The sequence below is a fragment of the Atractosteus spatula genome, chromosome 4, assembly GCF_055471065.1.
Source record: "Atractosteus spatula isolate fAtrSpa1 chromosome 4, fAtrSpa1.hap1, whole genome shotgun sequence".
In the NCBI taxonomy this organism is placed as follows: Eukaryota; Metazoa; Chordata; class Actinopteri; order Semionotiformes; family Lepisosteidae; genus Atractosteus; species Atractosteus spatula.
In genome coordinates this window covers 72,938,078-72,958,462 of record NC_142709.1, presented here as the reverse complement: position 1 = coordinate 72,958,462, position 20,385 = coordinate 72,938,078, and the positions used below count along the sequence as shown (strand labels likewise).

The following is a 20,385-nucleotide window of genomic DNA, read 5'->3' as shown; positions in this document are numbered from 1 at the left end:
ATAAAGATTTGTCATTAGCTAAAAAAGGTCTGTGAAACCACTGGTTCAAGTTTATTGTACTTAAATGTGATATAGTAGTGTAAGTTTTTGAAGTGCAGGATCAGACCACAAGAAGGTTAATTGTAAGGAATAATATTCTGCAGATAAAATTAGTTGGGCCCAGACCAAATCAAACTTTCCACCCCCCATTCGTGCCAACCACAAATGACAAATGCATTGCATGAGAACAAATATCCTTTAGGCAAATGAGTGTGCCTTCTTCTGAACACAAAGCTGCTTTCGAGAGCTGGATTCAGAGATGGTCACTGGAGGCTATGCTGGAGTCTCAGTCCAGCCTGCTCTGGGATGTTTCAGACTGATTGCTGATCAGTGCACACAGTCTGCTGATGACAATATATTTTCTTATTGGACTTGGCAGCGATATCAGAGTGTATGGCAATCTATAATTTAGTGTTTATGAAATAAAATGTTCTCTGTGCTCAAGTGATTAATTATACTGGCTCGAGACTTTTCTGCTTCCAAACTTAACTCATGCAAATATGTCATCTTCATTCATAACCACGTTGTGTTCCCAGGTGACCCAGTATTATTTTTCTACAGTACATCTTCTGTAGATACAGTATAATGGGCTTGTGTGTGTGAATCTTCTTAGCTTTGCCTTTGGCCTCCACTCGTAACAGTCTGAAAGCACAAGAAATTCCTGTGCCTGGATGACCCAGCAAACATGCTTAGAGATAAAGCACTTCTGAATACATTGCAGCCAGCAGTACTTGGACTGGAAGTTTTCCTTCATTCCAAACACGTTGTAGACTGTTTGGACGTAGCGGATGTGGGATTATTATACGCTCCTACTGTTGGGTAGCAGTAAAAAGCAATGAAAACGCCATCGTAAAACCCTCACAGCAGCACACCACAATACAGCTAGAATTGCATTCCAATTGCAGTGTCAAGGCAGCTGCTGGAGAAGAGTAGAGAATGGCCCAGATTTCAAAGTTAAAATCCTTGCAAGGATTCAAACAGCTGAATTGCTGTGACTTTCAGTCCACCTCAGATGGGCGTAAAAGGTTTATAATGCCCCCGTAAAAGCACCTCATTGCCTGGAGTAATTTGAAGCAGTTGGTCATCAGGTTGTCCAGAGGGTTAATTTACGGCTGTGGTTCAGCCTGGCAGGTCTCACCACTCCTCACAGCCCACAGCCAATCTCCTAGGGGTGATTTAATGGAATAGAATTTGTTTGGGTGGATTTATTGATCACTGTGCGAAAGCTGTAAGACTGAAAGCGAGTGACCTTGGCGATTGCGTTTGGGAATTCAATCGAGAGTCTTTATCCAGGACCGTATTGGTGGCGTATCCAGATGCCCTTGACATAAGGGGCTGCACATCTGGATTCAGACCATTTCTTTAAAGATTCGGAGAAAGCAATTGCTGGGCATCGTATAGCACATGTGTATCAATCGGTTTAAATATTTGTTTCAGATGAGGAATGTATGACATATTTCTTATTCTTCAGCCTTTCAAAGGCACTGTATCCCCTAGGAATTATCAGGAAGTTAGATTTTCGTGATCGTTTTGAAACATTACTGTCAGAGTTCATGTACATTTTCTTTCAGTATGAATACACATGTGTTTCTGGACTGGACAGCGGTGTTCTGGACTGGAGTGGTGAACGAATTGTACTTCAGTTATATCCATCTGATATCCTCAAGGGCTTGGACAGAGTCTTGGACAGAGTCTCCCCAGTGAATGTCTTCAGTCAACAGTGAATCAGAGGACAGAAGTAGAAACTACATGGAAGTGCATTTAAATTCAAGAACAGGAGGCTCTTCTTTCCACAATCAGTTACAGGAGAAAGAGAAGCTGTCACTGGCTTCTTTCCAAAAATGACTGGCTGTGGCCATTAGCTACTAGCAACCAAGAAGCTGATGGGCCCCCTCTGGTTTGTAACCTCTCCTGTGCTCTTGTCAGGGCTGTTAGCAGTATCTCTGGCATCGGTATGTCTCTGGGTCTGCACTTGAAGAAGAGACATCAGCAAAGAGAGGCCTGTACTGTAACCCCCTGACCCAGCATCCTTGCTGCCCTGTGAGGATCACAGATTCTTAAAGAATCGTTTCACCCTCGTGTCTAAATATCAGCTTCAGATCTTATTTGTAACCTGTCCTTCTGAAACCAGAAGATCCTTGCAGTCAGTTCTCAATGAGGACTTCAGGATTCTGATTTCATTAGGGACATACAGTATCTACAATAGTTAACAGCATTGGCTCTACCTCCTTAAAGACTCTCTTTTAGGGCTTCTCAGCAAAACTAATAACAATACAGGCAATTCATCACAATGAATGGGGTTTTGCGTCAACTGGCCATATTTAAATGAAAAAATCGAGACTGTCAAATCTCTGCATTTTTTGTATGATCACACAGTTCATTTTAAAGGCGGTTGTTTTTCTGTGTAGCAGAGTGGTCTTACTGTACAGTATGTCCTTCGACTAAGACTAATGTAGACAAAGCAGCACGTCCGTCACCAGAGCCGCCAGGTGAGGCCCCAGTCTGCGCCTCTCCCCTGATGCAAGATCACTGCACTGACTCCAGTAAAGCATGTCTTTATCGCTGCAGTTCAAAATACAGTGGGGGATAAGGATTATATATACATATGCATATACACGTGCACTGCTAGGTGCCAGGGTTGATCTCTATTTTGAAATTGCCGCATGCTGTTCTGGGATTGGAGCAGTAAATGGATTTTCGCAGACTTCACACCAGATTGGGGCATTCACCAGCGCTTTTATGGATTGTCTGAGAATAAACCGGCATATCTGATTGAAACCTTCAAGCACCCTTTGTGTGCTTTTTTTAATTATTATTATTATTAAAATGAAATTGCGAAGCACGCTGTCTGATCAAAATAGGAATACTAGGGAGAACTGTGTTGGTTCTGGGAAACATAGAGAGGATTTTACAGTACATATAAATATGCTGCCTGCGTCTATGTTACTCTGCCGTTCTGTGCCTTGATTGGTGGGTCTCGCAATTAAAGAGAATGCCATTTGGAAATTTGCCTTTGGTTGGAGAGGACAGGGTGGGACTTGCTTTCTCATTCTTTTTTTGGAAATGAACTCATTCTGGATGCATACCTGAGCCTGGTGCAGACAATGCGCCTGCTGCTGTCCCTCCACGAGATCATGAGATACAGTACTGTAGATTACTGCCCCCCCCGCGTCTTTCATAACTCACATCCCCCCCGCAGAGAGCTTCTGGTGCTAAATTTATCCTGCCTTTTTTCCTTTGCGGAGTACTCGCACTGCGTGCATATTCTCAGGTGACTTCCACTCCCGTTCTCCTCCACGCCGTAGAATCGTTATTATCTCGCACACACATCGAGACACAGAAGAAAGACAAGTTTTTCAAGCATTAAAAAAGAGCACAAACAGTGAATTGGAGACAAGTAACAGGGGTACAAGGTTTCAGTCAAAGATAATATATTGGAAGAAAAACGTTTTTGTCGTTCTTGGTGTACATAAGCTGTAGTGCTCAGGTTTTCTTTATTATGCTCAAAGTGGTCTTGTATTATTAGTCAGTCAAAGGTGCAATGAGTGGGAAGATATTGAAAGCTTAATGCTACTGTAGTTATATACAGTATTCACTAAGAGATTCTGTAATATACTAAGAGGCACTAAAATGCATTATTGAAATCAATAACACTTGTTGCATTTTTAATGCCTCTCAGTACATGTGCTCTGATAACCCAATATTGATGAACATTTGATTCTTAATACATTAGTTGTGATTTCTAGTCATTCTCATGTCCTTTCCTGGTTAACAGAACACAATAGAACTTGTATTCTCAGTAAAGTGAAAAACTCATAAACCCGAATTCTTAAATATGGAGGTGACAAAGCTGACAAACAAAAAATAACCACCATAAAAAAGTCTTTTGCAGCAGTCCTGGGCAATAACACAGGAGAGGAGAGATTTACGGAGGTTCAGTTTACCACCATACCCGTTCCCATTATCGAATTTTAAATCAGGCCTTGAGGATGCAATTTATTGCAGCTAAATATAATGTCTGTGCAAAACTAAGAAGCAGCTTTAACAGAAAGATAATCTTTTGTGATCATGTGTGTTAAAGGTCAGAGCCCACATCAGTAGCTGTGAGCTTGGGGCTGATGTGTCAGTCCTGCTTGTATTGTTGTGAGCTTCGGGGAGCTTTTCTGCAGTTGTTGTGTGGAGAGAAAACAATAAAAGTCACATGTCGTAGTTCGCCATCTTGTGAGGGTTCATCGCAGCGCTGTTTCCATTAATGAAGCCTCACCACTGAACAACAGAGTCAGTGAAGTGCTACCAGTGGCTTCAGTAGGGCTCAGACACAGCAAGAACCGAAAATTAATACATTTTTAATGAGTCATAATGACATTTGCACCCTTGATTATGTTAATGTATATATATATTAAAGAAAACCGTAGTGCTGTGGTTGAAATTCATTCAGATCTCCAGCTGTTTAATTTGAGTTGCGCTCTCTCACTTCATAGCCAGAGACTCATGGCACGTTTTTTTTGTTAAGATGCCCGTGCATGTTTAATCTCCTTTTTTACTTTAATACTAAAGTAATACTTTGTGATCGTATCATCCTGCCCAGTGTGTATCCTGCCTAGGGCCCAGTGCTTCCTGGGATAGCCTGGATTGGGCACGGGGTTGTTGAAAGTGGAGCGATGACGATGTGACTATACTATCGTGAGTGTGGCACTGAGCGGATCTCTTCTCACGTGGGCCGGGCGCCTGTCTGGCGCTGGGGCAAACAGCAGGGGGCGACAGCAGATCTGGATCCTGCTGGATCCTGAGCTCTCCTGCTGAGCCACATCCAGATGGGTTATAACTCACGAGGGCACATTTCAGCACACTAGCAGCTTTCAGAATCTCATCCCAACCTGAAAGTGCCGTGAGTAGGTTCCATTTCTGCCTTTGGCAGATGAATACCAAGAATGGTATAAAATGATCTCTCTTTCAAAGAAACTCTTTTCCTGGAAAAGGATTGTTTATACAAAATATTGGACACGTTACTCGTGGATAACTAAGACCCAGAACAGGAGAGCAGTTTCTTTTAGAAGATTACATATACAGTATACAAAAGTGCCTACTGTATAAGAATCTTATTGTTTCCTTTTAAATATACCTTATTGCATTTGGCAGATATATGCCAGGTTATATGTTCTTGTAGCTGAATTTGCTCCCTTTGCAGTGCTTAATCTATTTAAGCTATTTTTACTTCATAGAATTTTAATATAGTCCCACGTGGGGGGTTCATTTAAAATTACTGAAAATGGCCATCACTAAGACTGCAAACAGATAAGAAATATCTGTATAAGAAATACACTAATAGGGCCTATTTGGAAGATAGTGTACCATTTTGATCACCAGATTATAGAGAAGATATTTCTGCTCTGGAATCCATCCAGAGAAGAGCAAGCAGACACATTGTGCATGTTTTCTCTTCTAAATCCCTTAATTTCAAGGATTTTTTTCCCAGTTCAGCTGAGTATTCCTGTTTCTCTTTAGATTAGGACTCACTTTCCATCTGCACAGTTTCAGCTCCTTGCGACTCCTGTTGCCTTCCGATCGTTTGCAGTCAGGAGATCGGATTCTTTAGCTTTGGGCCTTTTTATTTTTTGCCCTGGAAGTGATTTTCTAGCCAAGAAACTTAAAGTTCTTATTTGTTTCTGTTTTGAGAGCATCTGAAAACAAAAGATTTTGCTGTATAATTAGTTATTTAAGGTGGAGATTGAGAGGAGCTCAAGAATGATGCTGCCGTTCTCAATCGCATGTGACCAGAAGTCTCCAAGCAGGTACATGTGGGACTCTGACAGGCAGCAGGAGCTGAGCTTTCAGCCTTGAACAGGAAAGACTACTGAGTGAAGCATCAGGAAGACCTGGACAGAATGTGCGCATGTACAGTATTTCACAGAACCTGTGATATTTTCAACACAGTATTATTTCATTCTGGCAGGATAGCCTTCAACAGACGTTGTAATGGTATGTGAACTGAACAGCACACCTACTGGTGTCGCCCAGCTGTTTTTAGAATCTGAGAGTTAAAGTTAAGGGTCAAGGGCCAAGGGTTAAGGGTGAAGGGTTAACGGTTTGGGTTGGGGGCTGGGGGTTGGGGGCTGAGGGTTAGGGTTAGAGTTAGGATTCTGGCTCAGCCCAGGGAGGATGATGTTAACCATTAGGGTCACCTCACACAGTCATGGAGACTATTCCATTGACTTGAGGGCTCCTGATTAATGACTAGTAAATCTCACATGACAGTATACTGTATGCAATTGTGTGGGTGTTGCAGCATGTCTTTCTCTGTGCTTAACTAGATTTGCCTCATAAAGAAATGATTTTTACTCTCTACCATCGACAGGTAATGTCTTGAGTCGCATTCTGTATTTGGGGTATTCTTGTTGCATTCTGATCAAAGTGACCCTGAATAAGGTTTGAGGGGTTCCATTGTCTGTTCTCATGTTGCAGTGCTGGTTGTACAGTATGTCATTTTATAACAGCCGTGCCAGGAGCTGTCTTATTGGCTGCAATGTGATTACTGGAGACAATATGAAAACAAAATCAACTGCTGTAGGGAGGAAATTTTGCTAAACACAATTCACTGTCATAAAAATTACAGCAAAAGCATGTTCACAGTCCAGGCGTCTGTCATTTCATCTGGACTACTTGTCGAACACCTGACATTTTTTATTTCGGAACATTCATTCAAACATTGTTGTCAGAATGCCTTCATGCAAGATGTCCTGTATGAGTGCACACCCTGATGTTCAAAATATTCTTCATTGTACAGTGGGAACGACAGTATCTGAAAATTCCAGAATTCGTCACTGCGTGGGTTGAGCAAATTAAACTGTAAGCAGGTAAACACACCCAGGTTTTCTGTTTTGTGAGGCTTTGGAAAGACTTTCTCAACAACAGGGCTCTGTGTCATGAAAGGCCTCCCCTCTTGACTCTAAGACTCCTGGTCTTAGTGTTCCCCTAGTTTCCACTCGTGTCTGCTGGTCCATGTTTCACCGACTCTGAATCCATTGCGTCAACATTGTCAGTGAGGACGTTGAATACCCAAATCAGGTCCCCTAATAGTCTTGTCGGTTGCACATTATAAAGGTTTAATTCAGTTTTTTTAGCCTGTCAGAGTAGGGACATCACTTTACAACTTGGAGTGTATCTGGCTGTTCTTCTTTGGACTAATTTCCAGAACAGGAAAAATCTCTGCAGTGATATGTTGACCAGAATTGTAAACAATATTCTAAATTTGGTCCTACTAGTACATTATACAATTTTAACATACTGTATCTCTTGGCCTTTTTATGCCAAGGTAGAAGCCATACAATGGCAAATAAATCTTCCGGATGTACAATACAGTAAAAGTGTTGAATTTAAATCAAGAGATGTTCATGTTAAAACTGTACAGTAGCTATCACGTTGAAGAGCAAATTCAATTTTGTGCCATTCCTGTATTTTTTCTTTCTTTTTTCAATTGGAAATTTTCTGAAGCATTTAATAGTCTTGCCTTTATGCGGAAAGTGTCTGTAATCATTATGATTATGCAATCCCGATGTGGTAACAAATAGTCTTAAAAATATATACATTACTTGGGAATGTTAAGAAATTGAAGAGAGAAGAGCACCATTCCTAAAAATCTGTTTTATATGGAATGCATTTGATATAATTACCAGTCAAGAAACATAGAATCTCTTTTTGTTTTTCTTGGTTTAATGCATTTCTGTGTACATTATTTCTTTATATACAGGAAGTAGAGAATGAATAAACCAGATCAATTTTGTTTGAGTAATTCTCTGATACACCCGCGGTCCACAAACCTTGTCCTTCAGAGCAATAGCACGTTGTGGGTTTGCAATCCAGCTGGGCTCGTGGGTGACTCATTTGAATAAATGGTTTTGCACCAGTTATGGGCTAATTATTATCTGTCAGCCAGGTTTCTAGACTCCTTTGCATTATTTCAAACACCCTGTAATACCTGCAGCGCTGTGGCTGCCCTTGTTGTGTGGAGTACAGCCTGCAGGTCCTGTGTTTCTGGGCTCCTTGAGAGAGGAAGTGCGATGGTGTCAGTGAACGTGGGACAAGGAGTGTGGGTTATGGGGTTAGCAGGGCACCCTGCCCTCTACTCAGTGTCGAGTGTTCAAATGCCAGATCCCTCTTTTCTGTTTCCCAGATGACAAGCTGCCTACAGACCGGCTGCTGGCCCTGGCTGGCGCTCTGAGAGAGAGCGCCCAGCTCTTCCAGTCCGACGAGATGCGCCCCGCCAACGACCCCCGCGAGCGGGACCCCCTGCGCGTCCGCATGCTGAACGACGTGCTGCAGGACCTGGAGAAGAACTTCCTCGTTTCTCCGGCGCCTCCGGGCTGTTATAGGTGAGAGCAGATCAGACACAAGACAGATGTGCTGTAGACAGCACCTTGCCCTGCTTTGAAACCCATCAGATAGTACCCGGGCCCTAGCAGTGAGACCTTCTCAGGTCTGATCCGCTCTGAAACAGTACAAGAATCAGTTTGACACTCACTCATTTTCTCACTGCAGAGCGAGGGCATTGAAAATGGTCTATACTGAAAAGAATCCCCTTCACAATCTCTGAAGCTCCTGCAAATCTAAACTCTGTGTACATTTTAGGATTTTCATACCTGCAGTCAAAGTCACAGTTCTTCTTACCCCATTTCAGCGTAAGAGCTATAGAACAGCCTCTGTGTTCTGTGCTCCTTGTTCTGTTTTCTGTGCTCTGTGTTATGTGCTCTTTGTTGTTCTCTGGGCTCTGTGCTCTGTGTTCTGTACTCTGTGTCATGTATTCTGTGTTATGTTTTCTGTGCTTTGGGCTCTGTGTTCTGTGCTCTTTGTTATTTGTTCTCTGCTTTGCGCTCTTTGCTCTGTGTTCTGTTTTCTGTGCTCTGTGTTCTGTGTTCGGTGTTCGGTGTTATGCGCTCTGTGCTCTGAGCTCTGAGAGCTAAGTCAGCATCTTTGTGGAGAGTCCTGATGAGTAATCTTATAACTCCCTGTGATATCCTAATTCAGGATGTACACACAGATACTTATTTGCAAATTAATTATTTTAATAAATTAAAGAGTGCTATGAAGTCTCTGGCTTTTTTGCCTGAACTTTTGCACTTTATTTATTGCATGAATAAAGAAGATAACTTTTTGAGTCTTTAGACATTTTTTCAGTGATGTGCTTTTGTGAATTGACAAATCTAAAGTTATAACACCAGGACCAGAACAGCTTGCATCAAGATGTTAAATACAGTACGACATTAACACTTTGCACTCAATGAATATACTGGCCTCCCAACAGATAAGGATTATCTTACATTCTTAGTGGAAAATGAGCCAGATTCTTCCGAATGAGCAATGAAATATGAAAAATGGAAAAATGGAAGCAAGAGGATAGTACTTTTAAAACAGAGAACGGAGGATTTTTTTTGACACAAGCGTTAAAGTGTAAAAGTGAGTGTGGGAGTATGAAACAGGCTGCCCAGCCATGTTGTGGAAAATGATATCCTGTCATTTGTAGTCTTCTTATGCCCTTATGAAAATGCAAAAAACAAAATAGAAGCCTTTGGCATTTTTTTCGATACAATTAATGTTTCCCATTCTAAAAAAAGTTTAATGTGCTCTGATGTTGATGAGTGAGTGTTGCTTAGGTTTAAGTCTGAGTCTCATGAAGGTGAACATAGGGATTTCTGTTTAGTCCTGGTAAAGTTCTGGAATTATATCATGCAAGTACCATTTTAAAAACAGTTTTGAGATCTTGTGTGTTTTTTACTGGAAGTTACAATATTCCGTAATCTAAAACATAAAACATGCTTATTTATATGTGCGAATGCACTTTAAAGAAGCCCATTCTGACCATAATTCCACATTACATTTATATTAAAACCAAATTATATCAGATTTTTTTAAATGTATCAAATTAATTTTTGTATCTGCAGGATACATCTTATTTCCCATTTTCAAAACAATACTATCAGTTTAGAATTGATGGCATTCCTTTACAGAAAACTTAAATTACAATGTTTTCCTGGATTTAAGATTTAAGAATGTTAAAACCACATGAGATAAAAACAATGAGAAATACAGCATTGTCTACAACATTACTGCACAGATTTTCAGTCTGTCTTTAATTATCCACACTGTAATTAGTTTTAATGTAATTGAAATTAATTCATAAAATGAGGACTCGGCTATTATAATGTTTATCGTTAAAACGTAAGAGCATGTATAACTGTACGCAGCTCCTAACACAATTGAAATAAAAAAGGGTTGCCTCATACCCTTTTAAAGGGTATTAAAGGTTTATTGTGTCTGACTTTTTTAATTCGAATTTTGTGCATCTCTTGGCCCTAATCGTTGTCTACTTTATGGAGATTGTTGAGCATATTAAGTACAGTACAAGTAATAATGTGTAATGTGCATAGTGTTTTTCAAGAATTAAAAATTGATGTCAGTGAGGCCAGACTGTAAATACCTATGGTTGGATTTGTCCAGGAGGCCCTTACAAACACCCCAATAACCACCGTAGGATCTTTCATGACCAGGTAGTCAGATCAGCCCCCATTCTTTTCACGGTGCTCCTACTGCTCCTACTGAGCCCCACCACCTCATGCAGGTGGCTTTTTGCCCAGTGAGTGTGTGTGTACGTCTTGGCACGTGTCTGTCTGGGCTATGGGGCTTGTCAGTCTGATAGTCTTTCTGTTTCATCACCCTTTATCATTTCCCTTGTTCCTTTTGTATGGTATTTCTCGTTTTGCATGCACACATCCCGGCTCTTTTTATTTGCTCCTGGTTTAGAGTCCGTTCGGAGTTCTTGACCAGTACCGGACCTGCAACAGGAGAGGATTGCTTTTCCAGGCAGCTGTCGATACTGCAGAATTCAGTATGCAGAGTGCAATCTTGTATTGGAACACATTCTGGCTCAGTATTAGTTTAGTTGCCTGCTCATTCTGGAGATGAAAAGTCATTAGAATGCGCTCGTTGGTCAGAGTCTTTCAGAAATGCCTTGTCATTGGTTAGAGGTTTAGTTTCTGTTGCAGAATTGAGCCTGACACATCACAATTGTACAACAACAGCTGCACAGCACCCAGGGAGAGCATAATGGAGAGCATAATTATTTCTTTTTTCAGTTGTTCTTCTACCGTGCGGCTAAATGTACTGCAGGTAGATATTTTTTGTTTTTTACCTGTCTTTATCATCTGTATCCAGTGTCCCTTTTTTTTCCAAATCAACACAAAACAAATCTTTGATTTCTATCACGTTGTAAGAGGGTAACCTTCAGGTTTCATAATGACTTGAGTGATTGACTCGGAAAGTAGTTCACAGGGCAGGAGGAATGATAATATACATATATTGTCAATCTTAAATAATGAAATAAATAAACAGCAGACAGAAAAAGCAGGGTGACAGCTGTGAAGAATTTGACCTGGCTCAGACAGAGAAGAGTGATGGTGTTGAAAAGCACTCTGTATGGTCTGAGACTGCAGATGAAACGCATGTCTTTATACTGTCAGCAAGGAATTGATATACCTTGACAGGCACCGGGGATACAGCTCTCCTTGTTGAGCCCAATTTGTAGTGTTGAGCCAGGAAAGCCTTTGTCCATTAGATAGTGTGTGAGAGAAAAAAAGAGAGATGTGGAGGCCAGCCTGAGGCTTCTGGAGGTTTTCTTTTATCATTCTGGTTTAGTATTATGCTTCAATTACAGTTTTATTCCAGTGAATCTCTTCAGAAAAGTAAACTTCAAGGGCAGGAGTTCTTCAAGTAGGCTGATGTTAAGGTGATTTCTTCTTTTTAGAGCTACTGTGTGAAACTAGTGCTAAAAAGGGAAGTCAGGTCAGACTCTTCAAAACATGCATTATATCATGTTTCATTATTTTCACACTTCAGACTGTGTTTGAGTTATCTGGTGACAGACTGCTTTTTCAGTTATTTTTTTTACCAGTTTGCTTCTCTATGGGTGACTCAGGCAACTCTAATGGTTACCCAACACACATAACATTTCAGCACCTATTGCCAAAACAAGACTAATTAAGACTTCTTTCTAAAAACAAGGTTTCTGCAGTGAGGAGAGCACATTCTGACCTGAATCTGTACAGAAAACAAAACAGCCCCTGACAAGGCAGACAATGAAGCGAAGACTCTGGCACCAGAAAATCAGCACGACTGGCTCTGGAGTGTCGGCGCTCCACAGAGAGGAAGAAAAAGGGTGTCCCTGTGGTTCAGGCAGGAGCGTGCAGACCTTGAATTCCTCTGCCTCTCTTGACTGGGGGAGAGAGCGCATTTCAAAGCCTGAGCTTTTTGTGCTGCGAAGGTCAGTGCACATGAGCAGCACTCTCTGTAGCCAAAGCCCTGGCATCAGGGGACTCCATTTTCAAGGTTTTATTAAAAAGGACATGTCTGAGCCTTGTTCTGTGAACACTGCAGACTGCATCGGTTTTTGATGCGTCCTTAATTGAATTTCTACTCATAACGCTTTAATTAAGTGGGAATTGTGCTTTGGCACTTCAAAAGTCAGTCCTGAGCAGGACCTGAAAGTTAAAGAACACTTTTTATCCCAATAAAAAGACAGTCTGTAAATTATAAATGGACTCTTAATGATATAAACGTGGTTTGAAGTCTGAAGGTCAAGACTGCAAACTAACCCTAAGCCTCCCTGTTTACAGATGAAGAATTACCTTATTTATTCCACTTTGGTCTGTGCTACCCACTTAAAGAAAAAATCAATATGCGATGCAGGAGCATGAAGAAAAATGTCCCAAAAGCTCTTCATTTTTGTCCCACAAATGACTGCACTGTGGCTCCAGGCTCTTTGTTTTGCTTTGAACTAAACAGTTCGAAAGATTGTGTTCTTTGTGGTTTCTTTCCAGTTCCTCTTGGTTAATTCCTTGCACAGTTTTTTTTGTTTGCATGTGTATATGTGACCTACAATCCATTCTAGTAATTAAATATGATAATAAATGTATAAAATGCATTAAAAAATCAGTTTTTCCAGAACGTACAGTATAGCTCATTCATCAAAGAATGATGTATAGAATAAGTTTCAGTTTTGGAAGTCACTGTAAGGCATGCTGAGTGGTACTGTAATCAGGGCTGTTTACTGCCCGTTCAGCAGCCCAATACAGATTAGCCTGAGAGAGCTATTGACCTGCTCGTTTAATTTTTGTGTGCCCCCGCAGTTTGTAATATGAAGACGCTTTACCAATTGTTATCCTTTGAAAGACAAAATAAATTAAAAGAGGAGTGTTTTTCTCCCTCTGTGTGCAGGTATGATAAGTATGTTTTTCCCACTGGATATTGGCTCCTCTTCACCTTTACATTTTTCTTCATACTGTATATATATTAAAATTGCTATATTCTTCTGGAGTTACATTTTTTTTTAGATTTCCCAAATTTTCCTAAACAGAATTTAGCCGTAAGATTAATACCTCTCTGAAACCCAGACAAGCCTAAGCTCATAAAGGTTTTAAATGACACAGCTTTCGGTTCCAAACAAACTGAAGGAGAAATAGCAACACCTTCTCAGACATAAAATTGATATCTAAAAGGTCTCCAGTCTATGGTTGATTGATTTTTACACTTTGTATTGTTTGCATTGAAGGAGATCTGGGCTTATTAGGCCTTGGGTTTCTCTGCAAAACAATGCAGTCATCCAAGGCTGTCACAGATGCGCGTTCATTAACATGACTGATGCATGTTGCAATTTCATTAACATCATATCAATAATGTATTCAGCAATCTCATTGAGCCGCATGGCAACCACAGCTGGGAATACTTAATGTGCTCGTCTGTCTGCCCTGGTTTCCCTGTTTGCATTTCTTAAACAAAAAACATATCTGGAAATACATTTACAAAATTGATTCCTCATAATAATAAAGATGTGCCACTTTTCAGGGTTGTCTGCCTTTTAATTTCTAGGGAGACAAAATCCCAGACTGTTTCAATCAATCAAGTGTTCATGTCAAATAGGGGCTCTTTTGCTGTATTATTAACACACAGCATAATAAACCCAAAACTCAAAATATTCTTGCAGTGGAGTCGGGGGAACTGCAAAACAAACTTTTTTGACAATCGTTATTAGGATCTTTGCAATTATGGATATATTGGTGCAACTTTATTATTACAAGAAGTCTTGTTCTTGATGAAAAATTTATGTTAACCATATTGTTTTTGTTTCTGAGTGCAGGAGGTAAAACAGAGCTTCTTCGAATAGGAATCTGATAAAAAAAAACTGAAATGAATCAATTGAGAATGTGCATGTTAGAGTTTTCAAAATGTTTCTGAACAGCGTCCATCATGTTGTCTGATTTTCCACTGTTGTTTTTTTTTCTTGGGTGCAGAAATATTCTGTACACTTTAGACGAAAGGACACCGCGGTTCTCCATATTAACGGACGCCCAAGACGTGCTGAAGCTGCACGGTTCCAACAAGACTGCACTCCTGTCCCTTTCTGCCATTTCCAACGCCATCAGCTCGGCAGAGAGACACCTCAGGGCTGGGATCGCCCTCTTCGAGAACGACCCCAAGAGGAAAAACTGATCCACTGGGCTCGGGTCCTGAAGACGGCAGGGGCTCCAGGTGTTGTGTTGGAGAAGCCCATCCGCTTCAGTCGGACCTGCTTGGGGACAGCAGACAGCCGTGGTGGAATATACAGTATGGGTGTGCTTGTCTTGATCTGGAGAATAATATTGGAGGCTAAGAAAAAACAAATACAGGGGCAAAAGCAATACAACGAAACTAGAATGCAATATTTATTACGAGTGCACTGCTCACATAATGAGCTTTCAGGGCTTGGAAAATATTAGGTACCAGGTTTTTTGTTCCTTAGTTGTTATTCGTTTTATGAAATGTTGATTTTTTGTGGCTTTAATGTCGGTAGTGTCTTCGGTTTTGCCGTTTATGTTTGAAGACATCGAAGCGTGTACTGTATGTATATGGATTTGTCTTTGTGGTTTTCACAGAGAGTAATGACAGTAACGTTGAAAAAACAGCACTCAACCACCCGAAGGTCCAAAATGAAAAATTGAAAAACATACCATCACGGAAAACAGGGAGAGGCTGGAATGTGACAAATGCAGCAGGCGAGTGAATCTAATTGACAGCAGCCTTGGAGGATGAATCAGTTTGTCATTTACCAGCATTAAATGCAAGTTATTGCTAAGGAGTGGAAATGCATTGGGCACAGTGCTGCTTAACAGCATGCCAGGGAAACTCCACTGCAATGATATCATTTCGTGTTATTCTTTATGAAATGTGTGGTTTAAGTGTACTTTTTTTTTCAATGCACGATTCATGTCATTTATGATATTTCAGAGAATCCATTGAAAAAAGGAAAAACAAAAATAAATGAAAAGCACAAATGCTAGCCCGCAGGACAACAGCAGGCCTTGTACCCAATACATGAGCTCTGTCACACTTCTGCAACACTTAGCATTGTACTAGGATGTCTGTATTTCAAAATATAGAGCACTGCAACTTACAGTGATCTTTTTGATGATCAATCAAGAATACAGATGGTTATTTCTTAAAGCACAAACCCCGAGTCTTTATGTGCCTTACTTCTGCTCTTCAAGGTGCATGGGCTTTTCGAAATTCATAAATAAATGTATATTTACATCAAAACAGGCCATAAAATAAGATTAATGTCAATGGTTTAATGTCACCAGTTTAAAAAGCTCTGTCTTGAATGGGTTACAGGTACTGTAATTGACAAGTATTGGTCAATGCATTGGAATTTACCATTACATTAGAAATTAGTGGAGGAGATTTAGATGTTGAAAATGTAAAAGCAACACGAAATGGCTTAATCCCTTTGTAAAATGAAGCCCACATTACTGGCTTTGGAGCTAAATGATCCTTATGCAGAAGCCAGATTTTTTAAATAATAATTTCCCCTTTCATCCCTGTTTTCAGATGCTGATGCCCCCTGTGTGATATGGAATGCTGTTGTTGAGCCCATTTCACAAGTCACGCTAAGAAAGCCCACTTTGATTTCTCTTTTCTTTAAAAGTATATTCTGGTCAAGAAGCACATCTGAGGGGCTTTGCTGCCCTTGTTATCATTCATCTCAGTTTATCTGTATCTGGACTGGGCCACGGATCTGTTATATCCAGGACAGTTCTGTGAAAACTGAGCACATGTGCAGACTATCCCATGGGCTAAATTAAAAGGTTCTACAGAAAAGTGCACAATTCATTATTTGCCTATTTTTGAGCACCCTCTAGGCCAGCGTTTCAGAGGCACTGAGAAAACTCCCATAGGATGGATCTACAGTAAATGAGCAGTTCAGAAGAATTAGTGAGGTTAGGAACACTTTCAGGGGAACCAGGGAAAATTGCCCATTTAATTACGGTGGCGCAGGAAGATTGCCCATCGAGAAACTCCTGCCCCATGTGTCTCTCCTTGGGCTACATTGAAATTCAAAGACTGGAGTTTAGAAAACTGGTGTAGTGTCTCTGCATTCCAGAGCTTTCTTACAGTATATGGGTTTCACGATTTTCGGTTGATTTGATATGGAATGACCAACATGTGTAAAAATATATATATATAAATATTTTGCATAAAATGTTAATTATACACGCAAATGATAAAAAGGAGCAAATGGCTGTTTAGTAAATTTAACATGCTGCATAGAGGTGGACCACATCAAACCAGCAAGTAGCACCTCCATGTAGAGCCTGTCTGCACGGTCTGTGGAGCTGATCTGAGCAGCAATGGGTCCCCTCATCACTGGTGTTCAAGCTTGGGGCGCTGGTCAACGGCGGGCTTAAACAAACAGCATCTTCCCTGACTCTGGGCACAATAAGTCTCTTTGCTTTTCGCAGCAGCAGATATCAAGCAGGCTGTATTCAATATTATATGAATTGTATTGTAATATTTTCAGACACAGAAAATGCCGGAGCGGACAGTGTGGCGTTTGGCCTTATTTTGATATAAAAGTCATGCTCCAAAGTTTTTAAAGGACTGAAAAAGTACTCATGAATTACTTCAATGTGGAAACTGGATTTATACAATCTCATTTCAAGAATACTGCAGAAATGAACAGTAGTTCTTCTGGTGATGTTCAAAATTTAAAGTGTCTCTGCTTGCTTCCAATCCTTGTAAAAAAAATCTTTTTAAGTTGGCATTCATTTTTCTTTCTATTTAGGGTGCTAAAGAGGGATAAGGTGAAATTTGATAGTGTGTGTTTCACCTGTGACATATTGGTAAAACTTTTTTAAAAAGGTTTGATTTACATGCTTTTCAAAATTGATAGAAATTGAATTTTTGGAAAACTTTATTCAGGGAGACCAAGTTTACACTGAGCTTTAACTCATGAATGTGCCTTCAAATGAAAAAAAAATAATGCTTTAAAGTCTCAAATTCTAGTTTTGAAAGGTTCAAAAATGATTCTGATGTTCAGATTCGTGTGTGTGTGAGTAAAAATCCATTTCCCTCTTTAATAATACCAAAAATATGTATGAAGATTCCACCTTTTGTGACTGGAACTGTTGATTTGGTCATGTGTCTCAGTCTCCAGAGATATGCCAGTCTGTAAACTCACAATATCCCAGATAAAGATTTCTAATTATCACTGCAAATGCCTAAGATACAGCTGCAAGTACTGTGTGTATCAAGTCATCTGAAATGGTAACCATTTTCATGAAAATGGCTGTACAGTATTGAAGCATTATAATAACGTTGTTAGCTCTGAAATAAAATTATTCTGCAGTATTTTGCATACTGTAGCCTCTCTTCAGAAAGATTTCTAAGTACAATTTTTATTTCTTGGGTCAATTTGACACATAGGCATAGGAGGTGGTGCACCTTACACAGGCGGCTGTCAATGCAGTGAGACATCAGGATAAGCTATAAATGTTAGCTAAACCGAACGCTGTTATTTATTAGCAATGTGTCAGACATGCCTATTCACCTTTAAGCCAGAGTGGACTTAACACCGATAAACACATGACTGGTGCCCAAACTCCTGGCATCCCTGTGCTGTAAAACCTGTAAACAGACAGCTGTCTGGGAGGGCTGTGGGCAAACGGAGCTGCGTCGAGGGGATTCTACTGCAATCATGTCATCTAAAGCGGATGTTGCTTTGCCTCACCGAGGCGCTAAATAGTGCAGCAGCAACAGTTACCATTATCCCAAGAACATACAAGCCCCCTCAATCCCAAAAAGCCACAATGATTGCACGATATTCAAATAATGCCGTGTGCCAATGTATTCTGCACGCCTTGGGAAGCGATCCCGGATTTTCAGACGCTTTCCTGGAACTTATTTTAGGATCAGCCGCACTAGATATCAAGGGGCGGCTTACAAGTCGGATTTGATTTTGACAACCCGAGTCATGGTGACACTGCTAACGTGTTCTCCTGTGTTTGTGTCGGTGTATTGGTGCAATGTCAGGTGTCCAGTATACGTGAAGTGTAAGCCTTGTACAATCAGCTAGTGGAAAAATGGAAGCTGACCAGAAATGTAGGAAGAGACAATGTGATCGCGTGAACAAGCTCCAGTGAGATGTCTTGATCTCTTTTGTTCTTAATCTTCTTCTTTGAATTTCTTTTGAGATTTGCACTAATTATTGAATTAGGTCCTCTTTACTTAATTGATGAAAGTTTTGATGATGAAGTTTTGGCACTACCAACCAAGATTTTTATTGTTTTTTAATATTATTATGAAATGATTTTGCGTATGAGTGAACAGTTTGTACTTGTTCTGTGAAATCTTAGTAACGGCATCTATGTGTGAAAAACAAAATACAAGAAGTATAAAATGCTGTATTGAGAACTGACTAAGTGTTCTTGTATTCTTAACACCAGCAAATGCTTTGAGAAATCTTTTTGAATATGAATGAATCTTGGTTAACATTATTTATATATGAATATTTTTTATAGATCAAAGTGCATTTGAAAAGCCTTCTGAACGTTTTAAAATGTCCTAAGCAAAGTTGTATTTTAGAAATCATGATGATGATGATGATGATTTTTCACTGGAAAATTGCTTTGCACTTTGTAAATTATAAAATCAAAATTAAAAAATGAATTAATGTAATACAGTAGGTGTTAGTTTTGGTGATTTTACTTTGTCAGGAACTATATATAGTATTTTTTAACAAACTGGGCCATGATATACCTGTAGATGTTAAAACATGTGTGTACTTCAAATGAAATGGAGGATAACCAAGTGCATTTGTTCATCTTCAGACTTTTGTCCTACTGCTAAATGTTACATACATTGATAAATACAGTGAAACTAATTTTCTTCTTACTGAAACTGTATTACAGTCACTGGGGAAAGACATGACTATCACATCCAGATATTTGTAAATATTGTGTTTTTATTCAAATAGTTTTGTCCAGATCTAATCTTTAGGTACTTTTCTCATTGTGTCCATTGTGTTGTTATGTTTTTAATAATGGTAACTTTTGATGCTACTGTGAAGAATTTGTATAGATACGTATAGATAGCATGTACACATTCTATAGGTATTGCTGGAAAATGCATGTAGCATTTCGTAGTTGTTTTTCTTTTTCTCAGTTGTGTTTGCTTTGGCAAACAGAAAATGTAGGCACTACTTTTTCTGATATGCATAGAATGTTAAGAAGGAAGTATGCATGCTTCAGATATGTGTTTTGGATTAAAATAGTTAAAGGTTGTTTAAGAAATCTTTATGATGTTTCATGATATTGTGCATAGATTAACTTGATTAAATACCCCTGATTCAAAAAAGGCAGTGTTACAAACAATGCAACTGGTTGTGGTATGTATGTTTCATTGATGTTACTAAATATTTTATATGACATTTTCTAGTGAAGCAATAAATCCAAGTTTTGTGACAGAAAGGTTGAATTAATTTCAAGTCAAGAGTGTATGTTCTTGTACTTACTGCTTTGTACTGCTCAGACTCTTAACACTCCCCAGAAGACGATGCACACTAAACAGGAGACGTGCAATGTTCTCTGTACTGTGTTGATGAACTTCAGAAGTTGCAGGTCCAAAATCGTTAAGGAATTATATGGAATTATACCCTTTATAAAGTCAGGGTTGATTCTGTTTACTTCCTGCTTTCTTGCATTCTTTCTGCAGTTTTAAAAATATATATTTGAAAGTTAATTAAAAATGTCTTGATTTTTGCAAAACATGTGTAATATAGATTTGTATCTCTGTGATTGGCTGTGATGTTTGAACAAGTCGATATTCTCAGAAAAAATAACTTGAAGCACGATGTACTTTTAAGAAATTTGATAAGCAATTTAGTTATATTGTTCTGCTTTTTTTAAGAAAGATATTACATTTAGTCAAACACAAGCTGATAAGCTTCTTTTCTAGTTACAAGGATATTTTTAATGCTTTGCTCTTTTT

At 39.5% G+C, this 20,385-nt stretch overlaps 1 protein-coding gene across 1 annotated transcript in view; it reads left to right on the top strand.

Moving 5' to 3' along the window:
• The window catches only part of naaladl2 (N-acetylated alpha-linked acidic dipeptidase like 2), a 259,632-nt gene extending 239,772 nt beyond the window's left edge, over positions 1 to 19,860 (top strand). Inside the window, exons 13-14 of the mRNA XM_088913972.1 lie at positions 8,210 to 8,408; positions 14,376 to 19,860. Of these exons, the coding sequence (XP_088770098.1) occupies positions 8,210 to 8,408; positions 14,376 to 14,574 (398 nt within the window). The 3' untranslated portion in view covers positions 14,575 to 19,860. The remainder of the gene's footprint in view (positions 1 to 8,209; positions 8,409 to 14,375) is intronic.
• The last annotated feature ends 525 nt before the right edge of the window (positions 19,861 to 20,385 follow it).